Source organism: Vanessa cardui, chromosome 26 (assembly GCF_905220365.1).
Source record: "Vanessa cardui chromosome 26, ilVanCard2.1, whole genome shotgun sequence".
NCBI classification, from domain to species: domain Eukaryota; kingdom Metazoa; phylum Arthropoda; class Insecta; order Lepidoptera; family Nymphalidae; genus Vanessa; species Vanessa cardui.
Window position 1 is genome coordinate 9,122,831 of NC_061148.1, and position 24,932 is coordinate 9,147,762.

Genomic DNA, 24,932 nt, shown 5'->3' on the forward strand with positions numbered 1-24,932 from the left:
TCAATCATTCGTTTACGACGAAGGTCTTTCGCTATCTCATACAATTATATATGATAAATCCACTCAAGTACAAGCAATCTCTACTTAACAAACTTTACCATTGACTTTGCTTACTTCAATACATAATATAAACTAAGAATAATATTATGATATTTTCAGTAAGAAAGTTTAATAAGAATATGTAAAATAATATATAGTATTTGTTTATATTTGAATAACTTATAATTATCTATTAGGCAGCTCTTATGATGTTAGGTCGACGGTGGTTATTATTTTATATATAATTGCAAAATAAAGGTAGTTTAAGTTGCTCATTATAACATCAGCTATCTGCCAATGAAATTCCCTTCAATTTTAAAATCAAAATAAACTTTCTTCAAGTGGGCTTCTAAAAACAAGCACTTTTGAATCGCCATTTAACAATTAAGTGAAGCTACCAAAAGTAGATTCTACCGAGAAAAACCGGCAAGAAACTCAGTAGTTATTTTTTTTCTAGTATAGCTGTTCCAGAGATTAGTTAAACAGACAGACACTTACATATAAATATTGTTAATAATGTTGCTTTAGTATATGTAGCGTGTATATAAACATAAAACTAAATGCACATTTAGTAAAGAATGAATATTTTAATATTACAAATAGACACTTAAATTTTATTATACAAATATATAAAACCCAAAAATCGTAAGGTTGTAGGTATAGATCTTTTACAATAAAATCAATACTGTGTATTTAAATATGCATTGCACACAAATATATTTAACGTAGGCTTTCGATTAAAGAAAACAAGCCCAAGGTGACAGTAATCGTTATTTCATACTCATCCCGCGCGTTGATGAATCATTACCATCATCCATTAGACGCCTACATCCCTACAACTATTGTTCGATTACACAACATATTTTATAATTTATGTAACGATTCAATGCAAGCTATAATGTATATTGATATTAGCATAATGACTTTCTTTTATAAACAAACCTCTGTAGTATTATAGTAGTGTCTTTGTATTTTTTTATGTTATTATCCGACATTGCTGGAGCTGAGATGGCCCAGTGGTTAGAAAGCGTTCATCTTTACTGATGATTTCGAGTTCAAACCCAGGCAAGCACCTCTATATATATATGTGCTTAATTTGTGTTTATAATTCATCTCGTGCTCTGCGGTAAAGGAAAATATCGTAAAGAAACCTGCATGTGTCTAATTTTATCGAAATTCTGCCACATGTGCATTCAACCAACCCGCATTGGAACAGCGTGGTGGAATATGTTCCAAACCCACTCCTTAATGGAAGTGGAGGCCTTAGCCCAACAATGGGAAATGATCGGGCTCTCACTTTACTTTTTTTTACTAGCCACATAACCACTTACGTTGTTCAAGTTGATACTTTTTAGGATAATACCTAAATATACCTACATACGTAGTTGAAACATTTGAAAAGTCAAGACTCTATATATCATATCGAGGTGAACTAAACGCTAGCGTGATTTAGAAAACTGTTTAATATATTAATTCTGTGATTCTGTATATAACGGTACTAAGTTAAATTAAAGTTATAGAGTTATAGTAAGTTATAGGGTCGAGATGGCCCAGCGGTTAGAACGCGTACATCTTAACCGATGATTGCAGGTTCAAATCCAGGCAAGCGCCGCTGTTTCATGTGCTTAATTTGTCTTTATAATTCATCTCTTGCTCGGCAGTGAAGGAAAAGATCGTGAGGAAACCTGCATGTGACAAATTTCATAGAAATTCTGCCACATGTGCATTCCACCAACCCGCATTGGATCAGCGTGGTGTAATATGTTCCAAACCTTCTCCTCAAAGGGGGAGAGGAGGGCTTTAGCCCAGCAGTGTGAATTTGCAGGCTGTGATTGTAAGTTAAATATAAGGTAACTTAGTACTGATAAATACAGGAGCGAATTTAAAAAGTATAGTTGTGAAGCTTAATCCCACTGAAAAATCCGAGTTCTTCCGTGATAAATCTTAAGTGAACTTGATAACTTATGTATGTACCTTTGACTAGCAACCCGAGCCCTCTTCGCTCGAGTACAACGCGCTACTGGTACTGGTACTAAATATAGTAAGGTATATCTAAATTATAATTATTTGTTTTCTATATTGTCCATGTATTATATACTAACACCATCCTCTCAAATCACTCTATCTATTTAAAAGAAAACGCAACAAAATCCGTAGCCTAATTTTAAAGATCAAAGCATACATAGGGACAGATAGCGGTAAACGAAATTTGTTTTATAATTTATAAAACAAAGTCGATACAGTAGTGAAAAAGTAACAGACGGAAGAGTTACATTCGTATTTATAATACTAATGTATATAGTTTAAGATTGCTTGGGTATATACCCTGGACCGCATCAGACCAGCATCATTCAAGAATAATAAAACTATCTTAGGATAAGTGGACCATTCGAACTTTTGCGAAAACCAATTACAAATTAAACAATATTTAGACAACGAAAAAAACCATTCGAATATTAAATAATGAATTTATCTTTTCGGTCATACGCTTGAAATTCATCATCTGAGCAAAATTGTATGTATTTATTTTTACGGAAAAATATAGATTACAGATCTAATAAATATTCACTGATATAAATAAGGATCAATCGCCGAGTTCATAGTATTAATAACAAGAAAAATGTTGTCTACGATCACCAATTTCCCATATTCGTATTAAAATACGTTTACGGTGAAGGTATCTCATTACACTTGGAGGAATTACGGCCATGGCTAATTATAACGTTTCCCAGAAAGTACAGATTGGCTTAAAGCACGAGTAACAGCGATTTAACTATGAAATCCCATAGATATTTAATAGTAAATTAATGCACTTTACTTAATTAATTACTTTATTGTATGGGTTTGTAATAGTAAATTAATGTACTTTACTTTATTGTATACCATATAATATGAGCTGAGTGGTTAGAACGCGTGCATCTTAACCGATGATTGCGGGTTCAAACCCAGGCATGCACCGCTGATTCATGTGCTTAATTTGTGTTTATAATTCATCTCGTGCTCAGCGGTGTAGGAAAACATCGTGAGGAAACCTGCATGTGACGAATTTCATAGAAATTCTGCCACATGTGTATTCCACCAACCCGCATTGGAACGGCGTGGTGCCGTGGAATATGTTCCAAACCTTCTCCTCAAAGGGAGAGGAGGCCTTTAGCCCAGCAGTGGGAATTTACAGGCTGTTGTTGTACACCACATTAATAAAATAGTTAAATACAACATGGATTCAGTCTAAATAAAAGTGACGTACATTTTTGACGACCTTATCGCTACATAGCAAAAATTCCCGAAAAACAACGGTGTAGGTTGAAATATGAGGTGGATGATGTTATAATAATAAATAAAATAACTTGAATCTATCACTATTAAAACTATTAAATAAATGTATATAATTTAAATTCTCACTACACCCAATAAGTATGAATATATAGGAAAATAAAGAAAAATACAAAATAAAAAAGTTATTGGTGTAAAGGTTTCGAATACGAAAATCAAAAATCCAAAATTAAAATATATTTTATTCAAGCAGGCTTTCACAAGGACTTTTGAATAGTCATTTAACAACTATTTTAAGTGAAGCTACCACCGGTTCGTAAAGTAGATTCTACCGAAGAACCGGCAAGAAACTCAGACTTTTTGGCAAATTCTTTACATTCTTTTTTTTAATTTCTGTGGATTTAGCCTACCAAATATTTTAAGGAAGGTTGTTCCAAAGCTTAATAGCTTAATATATTTGTCTAATAAAATCCATTACTATGAAAGGGCCTCACAAAGGTAAGAAGATCTTATTACACTATTCTGATCCATTTCGTTGATAACTATTTGCATAAAAGATTTTGATTAGACTTAATTATATACCACGTAGTCGTTATCCATTTGTGATATTTCCTAGTTATTAGTTTTTGTTGATGTAATTATTATTAGGTATACTTTTACTATAGTACTATTTAGAACCTATAAATTATTTACTCATTTCAAAAATAATTACATTATAATTGTCCCTTATTCTTCTTTGACAGGAAAGTTTATCTATCCTGTTCTTAGCGACGAGAAATTATGGGTTATGTTAAGCTGTACCAGATATATCATGCACTTACTCAATTTAATTATACATGCATATACAAGATACCCACTCCGCTAGTTCCTATAACATATACCAACTCACATAACCAGCGACGCATAAATTGCGAGAGTGTCCATACAATGATTACTCATAATGCTATGGTTTCTTTAAATTGTATCGTTACGTAAGCATTTTAAAATTTCTACGTGTGAGTTTTTGTGACAAACAAACTGGCTGCTGGCCTCATGAGCTCTATGTCTATATTGTCTGTACAAGACAATTAAAGGTCAGAAGCTCTGAGCTGCGGTGCCCAAAGAAAAAGTAGCTAAATAATGAGGATATCATATTGACTGATTTCGGTCAAAGTTGCCTATCTTAACGGAGACCAGTTACCTGCGCAGAAGATAGCAAAGTGCACAAGTGTGTCCGGAAACTCTCTCTATGTCGTTACTAGTTCAGGGCGCTGGTCTGACTGTGTTTAAATGCTGTATCATGCGTGGGATTGTAAACATTGCACTCAGATTGGGCTTGACGCAAATGTAATAAAATTAAATTTGACCGATCCAGGATTTCAACCGAATACCTCAGAATTTAAAACCTATTACCTAATCTAGCCACTAGACCAACTAATTAATCATGTAAATATTGATGACTAGCTGTCGCCGCCAGCTTCGCTCGCTTTTAAGGGCCTTTTGCCTAACATATGACAAACGTTAGTCATGCATTAGGCAAAAGAAGTCGCCTATGTCCTTCTTTGGAGTTCAAATTTGTATGATACAAAATTTTAACGAATTAGGTTTAGCGGACAGACAGAGTTACTTTCACATATATAATATTAATATAGATTGGAATCCTAATAGTCAAATTTGAGATACTATAATAGTTTAGGAAGAGATCGCTACCTAGCAATAAGGCCGCCTTACCTTGCACATCATGCAACTTTTGTACAGCAAAAATGTTTATTGTTTTAAGTTTAAGTTTGGGTGCAATAAAGGATTAATAAAGTAATTATAAGATTAGAAGTGTATGCTCACACACAAATATCCTCAGTGATATATGTAGGTCTATGAAATCCAGCAAAAACCGTACACAGTATCCAGGCACGCAAGCAAACTCTAGATATGAATCATACATACTAAAAAATAAAGATATATTTATGAATGAATAAAATAATTAATGATTAACAAATAAGAGATCATAAATATAACAATAACAATTATTATGCAGTAAATATAAATTCATGTAGTATTTATTATTAGATATATATTAATAATTCAATTTTTTTTTTCCTTTTTGCATCTTTTTGTTAATTGTATACACTTGTACAATATATACAATATAACATTACATTTATATTCATACTGAACGTGCTTACATATAATATACAAGATTATGAAATGCACCCTTTTTACACCATTCGTTAAATTTAAAGTTACGACTGAAGCACAATATATATGTAATTATTATACATATACTACAACCTATGAAGCGCGCTGCATCATCAATACATAGTATAAAATAAAACAAAATCGCTTACCGCTGTCTGTCCCTAACTATGCCTAGATCTTCAAAATTACGCAACGGATTTTGATGCTGTTTTTTTAGTAAATAGTGATTCGAGAGGTAGGTTTTTGTATAAAATACATGGACAATATAGTAAAGCAACAAGAAAAAAATTGTAGTACACTTAGTATCAGAATTGCAGTCTTGCGAAGCCGGGCGGGTCGCTAGTTTAGTATAAGTTTAATGTACTTCGATGAAGTCTTTATTTCATTAAGGCATTTTAAATAACTTCATTAATATATTACTACAGAAGACATTAATTTTAATATATTTCATTACGTTATATATAACAGGAAATATTTTAAATATGTATTAATAAATTAGGCAAGAATAAACCTAAGCGTCTTTATGAATAAAAAAAAACAAAAGTTGTACCGTTTTGAAGTTTCGACAAATAAATTGTTACGGCATCGCGTCAAGGCTTTTTCTTGACTTTAATTAAGGCCACGAAATAATACTCAACAGCCAAAGTAATTTATATACTATAAAAATGTATATTCTTTCGTATTAAAAATCTAATAAATATATTATTAGTTATTAATTTACGTTGTTATAAATATTATATAAATTATTTATAAAACTTTTTACAAAATGTATCCTCTAAGACATATGATCTTGGCCGATAAACAATGGTTTTTTTTTACAAAATCAACATTAAACAAAAACTTTTAGTAATGTTTTTGTACCATAAACATTTTGTTGTTTAAATATTGTCTATTTTTTGTATAATACACGTTTATCGACATATTTTGGTTAAACTAGAAACAAATAATTATAATTGCTACTAATAATATATACTAACATTTTTTTTTTTAATTTATGTTAGACGTAAGTTAGAAAAAATATTTTATCTTTTATTTATTTTTTTTATTTTATCTGTGATTTAATAAATACTGTACTACGATTCCATATTGCAGTATTTTAAAAATACAGGCAGGAAACAACATCTACGATCGCTTTACACTTTGTAAAAAGAAGTTAATATTTCTTACATGGCTATGACAGGTAAAAGTTACATTTGGAAGAATACTCGATAAATTAAAAAGGGCTTATGTGAATACAGAAAGAAAGAAAGAAAGAATACAGAAAGTTTTGTTTTTATATTATTATTTTATATAAAAACAAAACTTTCTGTACTCGTACTATTTGTATGTACGAGATATAATATAAAATTAACCTATTTCTGTATATAAGCACACTGTTTATATACATTCAAGGCTATTTTTGGTCCAATTGAACTGGCCGTTTCAATTTCTGAAGCGCTTCATAAAAAGCGGACTTAACCGGGTTATTAGTGTAGCGAAATTCGCTAACTGTAACGTTGGGTGAAAACAAATATTTCACATTATGATTCTCATTGAAATTTAACAATATTTGAAAACAATATGATATGATATAGACAAATCAGTAAAATTGAAAAGTTTTTTAAGTTTTTCTAAATTATAGGTTTTAGCCAATGTTGTCTTCGGTTACAGACATTGGCAATTTTAAAGCCCATTACTAACTCTTGACTAAATTATTTGAATTTAACAAAAAAATAATTTAGGTTGAGAAAAATAGTTACTGGCCGATTAGAGAGTAACTGTATAAAAAAATTAAAATTGTAATTTAAATGTATCTTAATTTTGGCGCAAAATATAGATAATGACTTGCGTTTAATCATGAGATGCCATTGGTTTCGAATAAAAGCGTATCGTAATTTTGACACTTGATATCATTTGAAACTTTTATTGCTTGCTGAATTAAGTTGAATAAAAACTTATATTAAGTAACGTAACGTAACAGTAATATTTTTTAATAAAACAGACTTTTTAATTTTCTTTAAGTACATATATATTGGTTTAAGTTCAAAAATATTTATATTTTTTTATTAAACCGATTCTTTCTACATTATCGTCGTTATTTATTGTGATATAAAATAATGCACATATTATGACACTTCTGTAAAAAGGATTAAAATATTCTCAAATTACAAAACATTACCGAACTAAATTTGAAATAAAACATTCTTAGTAATATTCAAGAGTAAAATATTACAATATTGTAAATCAATACGCTTAAATTGTATTTTAGTTATATGAATCTCCTGTAATTGATCTCACTTCAAAAAAAATAAACTCTTTTACACCATAAAATGAAAACATACCAGATTACAACCAATTTATATATATTTATATATATTTACAATAATTATTGAATAAAATATTATTATTATTTTAAATTCCGAATATAAAATTTCCTCACCCATGGTCAAAATGGTGCCCGCTAGCCCCACATACAAACGAAGGTCGGTGTTGCGTTACACACTTTTTGAATTAGGTTACATGAGGGTGAAATGCGGGGTCAGTTAATAATGTCGTTCGATTATAATGAAAATATTAATTACCAGCCATCCGCACCAGCGTTACATGTTGCATAAGGCTAAGTTAATTTAAATCAATACATATAATAAAATTGGAGTGTCTGTTTGTAATATTAAAATAGCCCTTTTTTTACTTAATGCATATGTATGTATACACGTAAACGTAAACAATACCAAAATAACATTTTTATGTTTCGGGTGATCTCTGGAACGGGTGGATCGATTTTGATGGTCTTTTACTGCCAGATTATTGATAGAATAAGGACTAGCTTAGGCTACAGTAACATTTTATTTTTGTTAAATTCAAACGCGTACAAGGTCGCGGGCACAGCTAGTACATATATATGTTCAAATGAATGAATTTTAAGTACAAAATCAAATGCACTTAGTGTTAAGAGAAATATCAACGATATTCATCCCGTTTAAGTAATGCTCTCGTCCACCTTTCATGGACATTATTAAAATGATTTTATTTACTCTTCAAACCTGCTTGTATAGTAATTAAATTTTTGATTATTGTGTGATTAAAAGTCAGACGTATCATCGTAGCTGTCAACATATAAGATGTTAGATATACAGTAAATTGTATAGAATTGGTCATCAGTTCCAACTCCGAATGCTCTATGCTTACGTAGTTACATACATAGGGATTTACAGCCAACGTAAATTTATTTACTTATTTTACAAGGACCACCACAAAACAAAATATAAATCAAAATAATCAAATGAATAGTGCTGATGCAATAAGAATTAACTTAGGCTACAACAATGTTTTGTTAAATTCAAGCACGTAGCAGCTAGTCGCAGCTAGGTTGAGTTCATTAACAAAATCAACAAAATAAACGTTTTAGCAATTAAACTACATCCATTATCATGGAATTGGCCCAATTTTATACATTTCGTAATAAAATAAAAAATTAATCCTAGAATCAGCAAATTCATATTATCATACCTAATCCTTTCTTTTGATCTTCCAGTGTGGTGTCCACGTCAAAACGAAAAGGTGAAACATCGTTTGCAATCATCGCCGAGCCTTCTTCTCGCCCCACCAGCCCCAAGTCGCTTCCAGTTGAAATCCGACCTGGCAGAGTCTCGCCGTTTAAAGGTTCGTATTATACAGTAGACAAATTAAGTATGTAATTGAATCCATAAATAATCTTAACAACAATATATATAATATAATTTTTATTCTTACGTTTTGTGTTGATTAATATATAATATAATAAGTCACGTAAACTTTCTTCAAACTTCGAATTAATTCAAACTATCTTTTTAGGTCGAGGCTTTAGAGAAGAGACTTCAAGACACAATACACCAAAAACCTCAGCTGCCAATTCCCGATCGAATTCACCATCGAGAAGACGAACGAACTCCCTATCACGAATCGATAAGATGGCAACGACGGCCACCTTGTTACCGCCACCACCTGCGCATAGACCGCCAAGAGACTTCCTCAAAGAAAATATGGAGGAAATTAGGGAACTAAGTGAATTAAACAGAGAAAAGAATGAAGCTGAAGCAGAAAAAAAGAAAAGAGACGAAGAAATTGCTTTACTGAAAGAAATGGGTATATTAGATAAAAAGGGAGAGGTCAAGAGTGTAGTTAATTCGAGATCTAATTCACGGAGTAATTCACCGCCTAAAATAAATATGAGATCCAGATCGAACTCACCGTCAGCGATATTACACTACGAAAATATACCAAGAGGAAGTTCTGAGTACCTCAACAAAGATGATGGAGCTCCAAAACCTGTAACACATAGGTCTCGACTGAGATCAATATCAAAGTCTCAACCTCAGTCAAATAATGGGTCACCGAAAAATTCCAAAATACCAAAGCGACAGAACTCAGTTTCCCCGTCCAGAAGCAATTCAAGACAATCGTTAGACAGAAATTTAAACCGCAATCAAAGATATATGTCTAACAGCACTAGCAGTATACATGAAACAATAAGGATAGGAAGTCAAGTTCACGATAAAAGAACAAGTCAAAGCACTCAGCACCTGAGTATTTCTCCGTCGAATATTAAAGGCAAGCCACCGATTTCACCTGGAAAGAGCGGACCGCCACCTTCGAATAAATCAATTAATCCTAAAAGGTTATCTCCAATAGTCGGTACACCAAGTAAAAGTCCAGTCGAAGATACCAAGCCTGGGTCCGCCAAAGCACCAACTAAACCTAATCCAGCAGCTCGAAAGACTACGAAGACGGCTGGTGCTACACCTGCTACCTCTAGATTTAATTCTAGACAACCTAGCAGTACTACCAGTCGGGATCCTAGTCCAGACAAAAGGAAAGGGCCAGTTAAAAGTGTTACAAAACCTAGTAATGGTACTGCAAAGCCAATATCCAGGACAACAAGTACTCGAACAACACAAAAACCTCCAGTGTCAAATAAAGTAGAACCTAAAAAACCAGTTAGTCGAACAAACAGTGTGAAAAATTTAAGTAGAGTACCGAGTTCAAAGGCGCTTAACGATAAACCTCCTTTGAGTAGGCAAGCTAGTAAAAAGGATCTTTCAGAAAAGTCTAAATCAACGAGTAAAATAAATGAAACAGGTACTAAGAAAAGTAACGTGGAAAAGAAGATATCAAAAAAGACTGATGATATTAAAAATGTAGAAATTGTGAAAAAACAAAAGAAAGTAGAAGACAGTACGACAGATGCAAATGTTGGTAAGGAGATTGTAAAACATGACAACGGTACCCAATACGATAAATTGACCAACGAAAAGGGTGAACTTGTAATTCTAACCAAGAAAAATATTGTTTCTATGACTACAGCGGCGATCACATCTCAACCTTTAGAAGTTGTCGCAACTGTAACCAATCAATTGCCGGCGACTTTCGAAAAGGCAAGAGAAAAAGGAATATTTGATAGTTTGAATTCAAAAGATTCCTTATTAGATAAAGAAGACGAAAAAGAAACAGAAGACAAAACCGATAAAGAAGAAAAAAAACCAGTAAAGTCTAAAACAAATCAAGAACGAACAATTTTCACTGAAGATCACGTAAAACTTAGACCACTGCAACCGCCCTACAACAACCCGCAAGTTGAGAGAGTTAAGCAAAAAATTGACAGTATATTAAAAGAGCCTGAAATATCTACAGAAAATATACTTGCCGCTGCTAAAGCCAAGGAGGCAAAAGAGGTTGCCGAAAAAGCAAAAAGCGCTGCAAAAGACGTCAAAAACAAAGCTTCTGATAAATTATCCGAAGCACAGGACAACATTAAGAAATCTGAAGAAATGAGTTCGGAAATTCGTACGGAAGCGGCGAAAATCGTTGACAGCATTATGACACCCGTCGAAGAACCGAAAGATATTGTAGAAAAATCAAAAGATATAAAGAAGACAATAGAACCGATTGTGACGGTGGTCAACGAGAAGAAAAACGAGGTAAAAACTGAAACAGTTGAGAAAATAAATGAAACTTTGGTACAGGGTGGGCCTGAATTGGAAGTTCTTAGTTCGAATCTTTCAACGCCTGGTGCAGAGAACATGACGTTACACAGTAACGCAGCCAGAGGAAGTGCATCTGACAAGTCTCATAGTAATGGAGGGTAAGTTTTGTCATTAAATTATTCTTTTAATTATTAGAGTTATTCATTCAAATATAGAGATCAGTCAAACAGTTAATTTTCCGACCCAATTTTGTCTACGGCATCCTCAATATTGGATTATAATATTCTCCAGCTGGACTGAAATTAAATTGAATATATGTTATAACGTTGCTATCAAAGGGCTTCAACGAATCCCTAATGAACACTATCGATTATTGAAGATATAAACAAATTATGGAAAATCCTTTCAATCTCATTGTTTTTAACTATAATATTGAATAAATTTATTTTGACTGGATTAAATATTTTAAGTTATTTAACTGCACTTTAGGTTTTTTTAGCTATAGTTTGGCGAGCGAGCATATGGGCCACCCGATGGTAAGTGGCCACAACCGCCCGTAGACAAAGTCGCTGTAAAAAAAATTAATCATTCCTTATATCGCTAATGCGCCACCAACCTTGTGAACTAAGGTGTTACGTCTTTGTGCTTGTAGTTACACTGGCTCACTCACTCTTTAAACCGGAACACAACAATACCGAATACTGTTGTTTGGCGGTATAATATCTGATGAGTGGGTGGTACCCAGACGGGCTTGCACAAAGTCTTACCACCTAGTAAAATATTCTTGTCTCTTAATTCAAAATGACTTATCAAACAAGCATTTAATTGCTATCAGCTAAAAAGTCTTCTTACCTCTAGAACTGTTAACGCTAGTTTCATTCAGAATGTTTTGAAGCAGCGACAGTGGCGCTGTTACTTTCACACAATAATTGTGTTATTTATTCAAACCGCAACCCGACGCTATCAGCAGTAAACGGTGAAAACTGATCAAAATCGCTCAGGGAATACTTTCTTTACGTTATATTCTTCAAGGCAAAGTGTGTATTGTTTGTAACCACAATATGAAAGTAAATTTAGTTTACTTTGATAAGCAATTGTCTGCATTTTTAATATAAAAGTAAGCAAATGTAATACGATGGCCGAAGAACTTACTACACATTATTAAAATTTTTAATTTGATCTTATGTAAGAGTATCTTCATCTTATAATCTCTGTATATTCATCTTAGTTTTAGTACGAGTGAAATTAAAAAAAAAATCTGGAATATAAAAAAAGCATTTACAAAATATAAATGAGGTTTCCTAAATATGAACGTGGAAACATTTTTATGAAGATAATTTTATGAGGTAACAGTATTTTGGAGTTTGTTAAAAATCAAAAATTAATTATCAAAATGCAGATGTGCTGATGACATCAAAAGACAAATGCAGCCTATAAAGAATATTCTTCGTTTTGTCTTACATTATGTATGCATTGTTACCGTCAAAACTCTATCTACGAAAACCAAAAAATGCATCGAATTATGAGCCTTGTGCTTATATAAATAAGAAGAAGAATTCGGACAACGGTCAGTATCGAGCGAGTGGTGGCGTGACCACCTTCCCCATTAACATACTATTTCTAGGGTTGTATGATTTCAGATTAAAGAAAACTACAAAATTTTGACATTTTTTAGTCCAATCCTCAAATTAGAGAGAGTGAGATAGACGGAATACTTTTCTAACAAAAAATACTCTTGCCGTTACACAATTATGCTTTTGAAGGAAATTAAGGACTCAATAGTTATTAAAGACAATTATAACATTCCTAGTCCTTCTCTTGAATTGTTCTTCATTACAAATAATAGGTAGACTTACTGCAACATCATAAGTAGTCACCATTGCACTACTAACCCTTAGAACTTAGTGTGACCCTTGTGTCTGTAATTACCAAGCTCGCTTACCCTTCATGCTATTACGTTAGTACCAAATACTATAACCAAGTATGTTTTTCGCCAGAACATGTGATGAGCTAAAACAACCTAGACAGGCTTAGACAAAGGCCTACCGTCAAGGAAAATTATAATATCCTGTCCTAATTTTGAGCACAGCGGACACTTTCAAATTCAAGCAACGGCTTTAATTTGAAAGTATTTGTTTTATCCCAAGCAGATAATCTTGGGATAAAACAAATACTCTCCTATGCTTAGTAAATTACCTCTCATAGTACAATGGGATTATAATAACAAATACAAGTGCAGGATGCATAATCTCGACCCACACTTAAACTTATTTTGAATTGCAATTTAACCCTTTTTTGCCCCACCTCGGGTGCCATTTTAATAAACTCGAGTATACAATACAATAAAATACAATAAAATAGAATACAGCTCTTATGTGGAAATAATACATTACAATTAGAATAATAATATTTGAATTTTGATTTCGGTTTCCTCAAGTATATCCTGTGAGATGGATTTCTGTACGCAAATGTCCTTTAAGCCTCATATATCTTCTTGAATTGTGATATCTACACTTTCCTAAAAAGATGGTAGAGATTTGAACTCTTTTTAAACTTTATCTATCCTTAGAAAGTAATAATGCCCATTCCCAACAAAATGTAAAAAAAGTCTATTTAAAATTGTACCTAATCATACCTAAAAACTAAATTCGATAAAGAAAATGATAAAATGTAAAAAATTATATAAAATTGAAAAGAATTTTTTTTTCGCTTAGCTTCATATCAATTGTATAAATCGATCCAATTATTAACAAAAGTTTCGTAACTGGCTTAGGAATTATCTATTCAATGACAAAATTCGAAGAAGTTCCAACACCACGTATCGAAAGATTCAACGATCATTGTACGTATGTATGTACTATAGAGACGCGGGTTAACGCAATTTGCGATGAATTACTTACCAATATGCCAATTTCCGTTGCGTATTTTGTCGACGTTTAATTTTCGCCAACCCTATTACATTATGCTACAGTTATGGCGTCAGAAAAATAACTTGAGTTAATTAAATAACAATTCGTTAACCTCGTTAGTAACTTTCGGTATTAAATTTTTGGGAGGATTGATTTAAATTGATCGAAAAAAATAAATAAACGAAAAATTAATAATAAAAAAAAATCATTAAAGATTATTATTTAAAAAGTAGTACAAATGCAAATATCATCTGCGAATGTTTACGTTTTTTTTAAAGTGTATTTAGTAAAAGTATTAGTGGTCTTAAAAACATTGCCTTTCTCGAAACATTTCTTGCATAATTTCATGCATTGCGATCTATTCCGGTCGAAAATTGTAGAAACAATGCAAACTTGAAACATACATGAGGATAGGAGTTTTGTCATTTTAGTGTCATTTAACTAAAGAATCATCATTTTAAAAAAAATTCAAAAAGTCATTAAAAAACTACTGTTACAAAAAAGGTTGCTTTTGTTTTGTATTAAAAAATAAATAAAAAACGTGGTTTAAAAAATATAACAATAAATAAACAAAAATAATATTACAGTGTTTTGCATGTTTGTAAGTTTATTTAACGTTAACCCGCATTACCCTAATTTCAGTTTCGTTTCACGTAAGCTATTTAACAATTTCTTTACCTTAATAGATCGCATAGCACTCGATACGACCCTTAACACGACCCTTTAAGAATTAGTTCACGCTAGTCTGACCTCGGCCGCCTCCGCCACGCGTCGTTCTTGCTCAAGAAAATGGCGCGAAATTTGACAATGACGTTTGAAAATGTGTTATCTGTGGAATGTTTTCAACGTTAAATTTGACTAAGAAATATGTGTGCTATAAATTAATTTGATAAAAGTGTGTGCTAAGACATGATACACAACAGAACGGTCTACATATTGCCAAACGAATTGTTGCCAAAGCGGTACGACAACGATGGGTAACATTTTATTTTTAAATAAATTTCGTTTTTTCGTTGAAAATTCATTTAAAACCTTGAAAAAAGTCCTAGTTGTCTGTGACATTGATTTATTTAAGTTTGAAAAAAAGAATACATGCACAAGCTTAAAAATATTTAGTCTCTGGTTTATTTGCAGTTATTGGTTGAAAAAGTTAGCAAGTTATTGATACATAAAGGTGATTAAAATTGTGGAAATTATAAACTCATAAAATTATGAATGATATTTCAATGTATTTTTACTTCTAGATACGGTGGCAAAGCAGAACTCTTGAGGTAATCTTTGAAAGGAAATTATGCATGTGAAATAAACAAATATACTAAATACCTTAATTAATTGATGATTGAATGATTAAAACAATATAAATAATAACATATAAATAAACTTTGAGGCTCGTTCTCGAACTAAGTAATTCGAACCACTTTTAGTTATCCCTACACTTACATTATAAATATACTTTCATTACAAGCACAATACGTAGTCAAAATATATATACTTTTAATATTGTCGTGTAACTGTATATAAACAAAATATTTCGTAACCTTATATCCCTAATCATATAACATTTTCACTTTCATATGATGATTCTAGCTAGATACGTGCTGGAACTAATAACTAATATAGTTATAGTTATTAATTACGAAGAATAACATTCAAATTTTAACATAATTTTTAACCAGTAACATTTGAGACCAAATAAAGGATTAATATATTTTAAATTAACATGTTTACTTTTATTATTACAGTTCTTTAATCGGGATATTTTACATGTTTTTTAATTTTAGTTGATGGATCTCAATATTTCGAAATTATCTACGATCAGATGATCTGATCTTAGGATCAGACGATCAGTCTCGTGAACAAGACTGTCATAGATAATGTCGAAATATCGAGCTCCACCAACTAAAAATAAAAACATGTTAAATATTCCAAATTATGATTAAAAGATATTTAGGTTTTTTTTTTTCAATTAATACATACGCAAAACCGTAACATAAATTAGTATTAGTAATACAATTCAGTCTTTACATTTTTTATAAACAGAATTATTGTCCATCTTCATCAGATTCCCACAGAGCACAAGCACCACACCAAAACCTCCACCACGAGCCCATCGAGAACAAAAGGACAAGAGCCCCCAATCTGACGAAATCAACGACCAGGTGCCACCAGCTAAACCTAACATATGCTCCCGATTAATGGGCAAGTGCAAGGCAAAGTGCTGTCCTTGTTGCGCCAAGCCTCAAGATGAAGAAGAAACAGAGATGGAAGAACAATTAGAACCGGTGGAAAAGAAAAAGTTTTGGAAAAATATGAACTGTTGTAAAAAGAAAGTTTCCGAGGAGGATGTGGAAATTGCAGCCGGGAAAGTAAGTATATTCTCGAATATATTCATTGAAAATATATAATGGTATATATTTAAGACATATTACTCGTTTTTAATATAGGAAAAACATACAATTAATAAATATGTTAATAATATATTTGCATGAGATATTGTACGTCTGTCAAGTTAAAATGGCCGTTATTATTTCTTGTGTTGTGGTTCATATTTCAAGAAATTCCTGTCATACATACACATATTTAAATGTACAATTTCTAGTAATCGTAATATAATGCTTGTTTCGTTTTTGCGACGAAATTATCCTCAACAACATAACATAATGTTCTTAGAAGATTACGAATATATTAAATATATATTATATCAGGCCGAGTTAAAATCAATGTGAAATAATGATGACAAAACTAAAGTCAAGTTTGATGACTTTTTAAAAGCACTTTGCGGGAAAAACAATGACTTGTATAGCGAGTCAAATATTCGTAAATCTCGATCAGGGCACAACAATTGAATTCGAGCACGAAACCAAACGCAAGCGCAAATTGCGTGACATCCTCTGCGCGTGCTGCCGCCGCCGGAGGGTCGGTGACGTGGAGCCCCCGCAGCGCGCCGAGCCCTCCCCGCCCGTCACCAGCTCCGACGTGGTCCAGGAGACTGGATGCTGCGGGAAGAAGAAGGAAATAGAGAGGAGGGACAGCATATTGAGTGATCAACCTCCGTCCATGTAAGCTCTTTTAAAGTTACTGCTAATTTGAATTGTAGTAATTTTATGTTAACAACAACAACATCCTGTCAATTTCTAAGGCTGGGCCAAGGCTCCTCTCCCTTTTAGGAGAAGCTTCGAAACATAATCCACCACGCTGTTCCAATGCGGGTTGGTGGAATACACATGTGGCAGAATTTCTATGAAATTTGTCACATGCAGGTTTCCTCACGATGTTTTCCTTCACCGCTGAGCACGAGATGAATTATAAAAACAAATTAACCACATGAATATTCAGCGGTGCTTGCCTGGGTTGAACTAGCAATCATCGGTTAAGATGCACGCGTTCTAACCGCTGGGCCATCTTGCTGCATTTTATGTTAATTAAAGAATTACTAGGACTATTAAAAGTCATATTGCAACTATGTGCACACAGTTGCTGTAATAATCGCCTCGGCCAATGGATCCGCGGCGCGTGTCGGAAACAATCAGAGCAGTCCTCGAGCAGAAGAACCAGTCTATTCTCCAAAAACAAGAGTCTCTCGCCAACACTGCCACCGGAGGTGAGCCCATTTACGAAAGAGGTTCTATGTCAAATAGACATAATTAAAAAAAAAACTATTTGCCATAGTCTTATCTGTTAACAAGATCATTAAACAAAAACAATTATTGGTATTATTTTTTAATCAAGAAAATATTCTATTTTACTAAAAACAGAAGTTAGAAATCAAGAATGTTACCTTGAAATGAACAAAACTTTTTATAGCGTGTCGAAAGTGTACCGTCTACAAAAAAAACACAAAAAAATAAATATTTACGTTCGTTTTATTTTGTATAAATATTAATGGCGTGGAAGTTTTTGGGTGTATTTAAGATAACACGAATCCAACAAAATTATACAAATAATACCAAAAAAATATGTTGAACTTATATATCACATATACAACTGACTAATTACCATTGTAACTGTGCGGCTCACAAAAAAATTACAAAACAGTTGAGTAAACAAACAAGTATAGCGATTCACGCTATCACGAAAACACACCCACGCAATTTTGATACTTAAGGCTACAAATAGTTCAAAGGCTATCATTTTGATAATCTATATTAATATATGTGAAAGTAACTCTGTCTGTCTGTCTATCGGTCTTTCACAACCAAACCGCTGAAGCGAATTTAATGAAATTTGGTATGAAGCAAAGGACATAGGCTACCTGACCCTTGACAACCAATATTTTAAATCACGAAGGAAGCCTTGAGCGACTACTAGTAGTATCTAAATATTTAACAATATGTGAAATAAATAGTTCTGTCTGGAGTTTTAGTTGTCATCCCTACAAGCAATTGCTTTAGTTCTTTACAAGTGACCCGCGACATTCCCCCCCCCCTTCGGCTTACGGCGGTCATTCGACACGCGAAGCGACTTGACTCAATGACGAAGAATGTGATTCAACTTATAATTTACTTAATCGTTAACAAAGTATACATGTTACTTTCTTATGAATAATGAAATGCGGAAAAATGTTTTTCTTTTCAAGTTATATATACTAACAATTAAATAATTACTATAAATATCAAGGTCGGTTCTTTTCGCTCGTACTTCTATTAGATATTTAAATTATTTTTATGAGACATTTTATACTTATCTACTTGAAAAAACGGATTTTTTTCTTTTAAAATTGGTGCACACTCAATGTCTGCAATGTCAATAAGCTAGTCGATGAATATATATTCGACAGAATTACGACAGAAAAAACTTTAATTACGATCTTTTCATTTGTTTCTGTGTAAGAGATACACTATAAACACCACTATTGTGATTTGAGTGTTGATTGATTGTGTTTGATTAAAACTTGTCCACTTAACTTGACTAGATTAAATCATGTAACACAAAATAAATTAAGTTGGCGCCCAGTGTGGGACTTATTGTAACATGTATTTTGACATGTTATACAATTTTTATAAGTTGATTTAGCATCCCCTGTCTATGAGTTTCCTGAGAATACTTTCCGTTTCCTGTTTTGTCCGTAACTACACCAGCTCATTATACTAATTAAGTATTTAAATAAAACTAATTATAACGGATGAATCGCGTATATTAATTATTTTTAAACTCTAAATATAAATTATTTTAAATATTAATTATTTTTAGACTCTACGGGTCTACCCGTGACCACGAACACTGCAAAGTGCTCGAAACGTCGGGATGTTTAAAAATAATTAATATACGCGATTCATCCGTTATAATTAGTTTTATTTAAATGTGTAATAATCGCGAAAATTTAAGACAACATTAATTAAGTATTTGTCAATATTCAGCAAAATTTAAAATAAAATATAGATATAACTATTTGCGTGTTAAGAGTTAACCTTTTATTTACGTTAGTCTATCGAGACTTAAGACATGCAGCGGTACTGAACATTCTTCAGCAACATAGAGTAAGGCTTTTGTAACATATATAACGTTAAACTTATGTACAATATAGGATAAATTTGAACCATTTGATTAAGAATGCGTCAATACCTAGAATTTAAAATTACCCATATTATTCATATTTACTTGAGATTTCATATAGGTCAAATATTTAAAACTAAATTTTATATGAATATTTTAGGGGTATTAATCCAAAAAAGATTCAAATCAAAGAATGAGCATGTTAGTCACAAAAACGATTTTCACGACTTAGAAAATATCAATAGGTCCCAAGAATTAAATTTTGATATTTGATAAATACTTAAATTACTGTGGAAACTTTATCAAATTTCACCGTATAACTTAAAAGTTGTAGGCGATGAAAGGGAAATAGGCGAATTATTTTTCTTAACGCTAACTAACTTAATTTTAAAAACAGCTTCCGACAAAAATGTTAAATCTTTACAGATATTTAATTGCAAGTATTTTTTGTCAACAGAATATTGTTTCGTAGCCCAACTAAACTTACCTAATTTTGTTATATATGATCTTAATTTCAAAATTAATCATTCAGACAATTAGCATCCTTCCATGTAGGATCCTTATTCGCAATGAATGCGCAATTTATATATATAGGTCATCGTATAAATGGTAACAAAGAAAATAAAATCAATATAAGTGAACAATACACAATACCCGTAACACTTTTAAAACCATTACAATTTCCACATTAGTACATTCCCAGCCTTTACAACATCAACATGTGACGGTTTGGCACGCGTGACGCGACCCGTTTGCCGTCTCACGAGAACTAATCGCGATGTCCCTCAACATACCGTCGGGACGTAGTTCGCTGTCCACAATCCGAACCACACCAACAATTGTCGTTACGTCTGATCGAGAACGCGATATATTTGTCGATACTAATGACGAGGTAATCCCACGTCGCGTTTTAGGGATTTGATTGGACAGACAAAAAAGTAGCCTATGTTTGAGTTCCTTCATACCAAATTTCATCAAATTCGATTCAGCGGTTTGGAAGTGAAATAGTGACAGACAGACATACACACAGAGTTACTTTCACATTTATAATATTAGTAATATATATAGCGCGACTCCTCTTTGGACTTCACTTGAACGATGTGCCTTCTGATTTCACTCCATCATCCTTCAATTTCCGCATTCAAGATCAAGATATTTTTGTTGATAGTTATTACCATATTATTCTACGGATATTTTTGGATACCAACTCCATACTAAATACTTTCCATGCAGCAGTGAGTTATAAATATTTGCACATAAAGTAAATGCCGTGCATCTCCCAGGATACTCGCAAGAAGTTGGATCCATCGCTGATAGAGCACACGAGTGTGATGCGCGGCGCGATACCCGTGCTGCCGGCCGTGCTCGCCTACTTCTGCCTCCTGTGTAACATATGCGTGCCTGGACTTGGTGAGCTAAATTTGTATATTACCCATTAAACAAACCCTTGGCCAAAGTTATCCCTTGGCTACAAGTATCAATAATAATTGTATATCACTCTTAATGAACTAGTTTAAAATGATTAATTTATTATCAAACTAGCTGTGCCCGCTACATTTTACGCGGTTGATTTTACAAAAAAAAATGCTGTAGCCTAAGTTACTTCTTATTATATCAGTTATCTGACAGTGAAAGTACCGTCAAAATCGGTCCAGCCGATCCAGAGATTAGCCGGAACAAACAGACAGAGACGGACAACAATTGTAAAAAAATGTTATTTTGGTATATGTACTGTGTATACATACATACGCATTGAGTAAACAAGGGCTATTTTAATATTACAAACAGACACTCCAATTTTATTATATGTATAGATAAAATCAAAATACACTTCATTTAAGTAGGCTTTTACAAGCACTTTTGAATCGTCATTTAACAACTATATTGAGTAAAGCTATATGTTTAATTTCATTATTTTTTTTAATCTTCGTGTCTGCAACTACTTCTCGAATCCATACAGGGTTTTAAATAAATCGATTTGAAAGACTTATAATTAGATCATTTTATTTGTTATAGCTCTTATTATATAATATTGTTACTGTAACGTGTAGTATGTGGAATTTCAGGCACAATCTTCAGCGGCATGTTCTGCTTATGCTTCGGGATTCCCCGATTCGGCGTGCACGACGGCGCCAAACACAGGATAGGTGAGTTACAAACATTAAATAATTATTAACTTTTTAATTATAACTTATATTACGGTAATATTTTTTTACAGTAATACATTATTAAAGTTTGATTCTGTATCGATAGAGACACACGAATAACTTAGTAAGATACACATACTAGAATATCTGACTAAGACTTACTTATTATTTGGTGGTAGGGCTTTGTGCGAGCCCGTCTGGGTAGGTACCACCCACTCATCAGTTATTCTACCGCCAAATAACAGTAGTCAGTATTGTTGTGTTCCGGTTTGAAGGCTGAGTGAGCCAGTGTAACTACAGACACAAGGGACATAACATCTTAGTTCCCAAGGTTGGTGGCACAGTGACGATGTAAGGAATAGTTAATATTTCTTACAGCGTCATTGTCTATGGGTGATGGTGACCACTTATCATCAGGCTCATATGCTCGTCCGCCAATCTATAACATAAAAAAGACTAATGTGTTGTTCCCCCCACAGGATCTTTCGTCATCAACCTGCTGGTGGGGTGCGGGCAACTGTTCACGGTGCTCTTCTGCCTGGTGGGGTGGGGCTGGTCCGTGTGGTGGGGCGTCATCATGGTCAAGACCTCGCGTGAGTACCACATGCTATTTATATTTGATAAATTATTCCTTATAACGATACGAAGTAATTAAAATACCTTTAAAAGCGACCATATACATATATTAATATTCACAAAGCTTTTATTCGTTATTAGATTAGAATTTCCAGAAACTGTTGAACAAATTGAATTTTTTTAGGGTATAGTTGGTGGATTAGCATATAGGACACCTGATGGTAATTGGTCACCACCCATAGACAATGAAGCTGTAAGAGATATTAACTATTCTTTACATCGTCAATGTGCCACCAACCTTGGGAACTAAGATGTTAAGTTCCCTTGTGCCTGTAGTTACACTGGCTCACTCACCCTTCACCGGACTAGACGTAAAATAACTGATGAGTGGGTGGTACCTACCCAGACGTGCTAGCACAAAGCCCTTCCACCAAGTAAAAAATATTGTTATAGACAATGAATAGATTGGTGACATTCGATTTTAGAGAGAGAGCACATATATGTTCTCTCTCTCTAAAACCATCATGGCGGAATGTGCGGAGCGCTAGTCTCTAGTATAGACACTAGAGACTATCTTTCAATTAATTAGTCTCAATTATTTAAAGTAAAATAAGCTTTATTGAGTATAGTTTTTTTATTCAACATCCTTTTATCCATTATCCAGATTTGAATTTGAAAACAGACTGAATTTGCTTCAGTATTAGAAATTAAAGACTTTTGTGACCGGCATTAACACATACCGTATTTGGGTTCTGTATAAGATTATTAGATTAATACTTTTACCTCCGTAACGCCTGTCTCTCAGATATAGTTGCCTAAGTTATCCGAAGCTAAAGAAGAAAGATCATCGTTAGGTGTTCTTAATTGTCCGACCCGGCATATTTTTCTTTTGTACAAAATTCTTCATCCTACTAGACCGACTGACTTAAGCTGTGCATTGTACTGCTTAAGTCAGTCAGTCAATAATTTAAAAAAATATCATGTAGATAAACAGGGCTTAAATCAAAGCTGTGCATTTGATTAACTGTACCTCGACCATAAATAAAAAATAAATAAATAAAAATGTTTTATTTCGGACAACTTTGATCCATAAATTTGTTAGTAAATAGGAAATAATTTATAAGTATTTGCCATGACTCGCGTCGGCCATGCAGCCTGCGACATTAACGTCAAGATGTGCGCAATCACTGTTGTCGTTGTTATATTGTAACTTCTGATTGGACTTGTAATCGATGCGATGACCTTATGGATTTCAGTATTCGTATTGTTATTCCGTCTGTTCTTTTCTAGAAAAGAATCGATACATTAAAAGTGCATTATTATTGTACGTATTTAATTATAGCTTCTTATATCTTTAGGCACCTTTTAGGCAGTACCTAGAAAGAGAAATTTCTTCACCGACATTTCAGAAACATTTGTCGATGTAAATGTAATTTTCACGAAAGCATAGAAAATTTAAATTTATAATAAAATATTACGTCATTCGAATGTCTCTAGTTTTTAAAACGTTTTTAAAACGCAGACGAATTAATAAAATAACCCACAATTGGTTAATTTAAATTTTACAATAATTTCGGGAATAGAAATTTAGTATGAATGTATAAAGTTATAAGAAAGGGAGGAGTTCAGGGGGCCTTCTAATCTAAACCTTAAGCTTCTAAAGCTAGAAAAACACGACCCCACAAGATTTCTTATTTGGTATCTATAATTTTAAAGATTATTTATTAGTTCAAGAGGGACGGGAAAGAGGGGGTGAGGGCCCAATTCTTTTTCTGTGCGCCGGGGCCCTTTCTCACCTAACTACGCTATTGATGGAAAGACTAGTGGTTTATCCTTCTATAAGAGGTTTTCACTTCAATAAAACATTAAATGTCCTTCTCCTCCATGCGCAGGGAAATATCGCAAGCTGAAGGCGGAAGCGGAACAAGAGGCCGAAGCGCCGCCCGTCAGCGACAACAACCACCGCGCTTAACGCGACCACACTTCCAACCAATGATATTCTAATAAACAGATATGTTATATCCATACTAAACGACAGAAAAAAGTATACCGCGCCGGGGACCGTTTATATTACATTTCGTTACAAGTAAAAAGGATAGCTTGATAAAAAGCAATAAGTAAAAGGGATAACTAGATGTTTTAATTACGCAAAACGTATTACTACGTAATTGTGATGTATTATAACGTATTACTGCGTCAAACAACTAAAGGCAAACGTCCCAATTAGGACGTTTTCTTGTCTTCACTTTTTGCGTTACTAACATATCTGTTTACTAAAATATTGCTTCCATCGGACAAATAACTCTAATCGTTGTATAAATGCCTCACTGTGCTGATAAAGGTACGAGTTATTTCTCTAATTCATCTGATGTTAAAAC

The 24,932-nt window shown here is 33.0% G+C and overlaps 1 protein-coding gene across 1 annotated transcript in view; it reads left to right on the forward strand.

The window, feature by feature from the left end:
- The window catches only part of LOC124540833 (protein stum), a 47,828-nt gene extending 23,242 nt beyond the window's left edge, over nt 1–24,586 (forward strand). The window contains exons 2-11 of the mRNA XM_047118556.1: nt 9,002–9,129; nt 9,301–11,587; nt 15,583–15,609; nt 16,401–16,704; nt 17,171–17,397; nt 17,813–17,939; nt 21,115–21,241; nt 21,898–21,978; nt 22,458–22,571; nt 24,447–24,586. Of these exons, the coding sequence (XP_046974512.1) occupies nt 9,002–9,129; nt 9,301–11,587; nt 15,583–15,609; nt 16,401–16,704; nt 17,171–17,397; nt 17,813–17,939; nt 21,115–21,241; nt 21,898–21,978; nt 22,458–22,571; nt 24,447–24,526 (3,502 nt within the window). The 3' untranslated portion in view covers nt 24,527–24,586. The remainder of the gene's footprint in view (nt 1–9,001; nt 9,130–9,300; nt 11,588–15,582; nt 15,610–16,400; nt 16,705–17,170; nt 17,398–17,812; nt 17,940–21,114; nt 21,242–21,897; nt 21,979–22,457; nt 22,572–24,446) is intronic.
- Nucleotides 24,587–24,932: the final 346 nt, after the last annotated feature.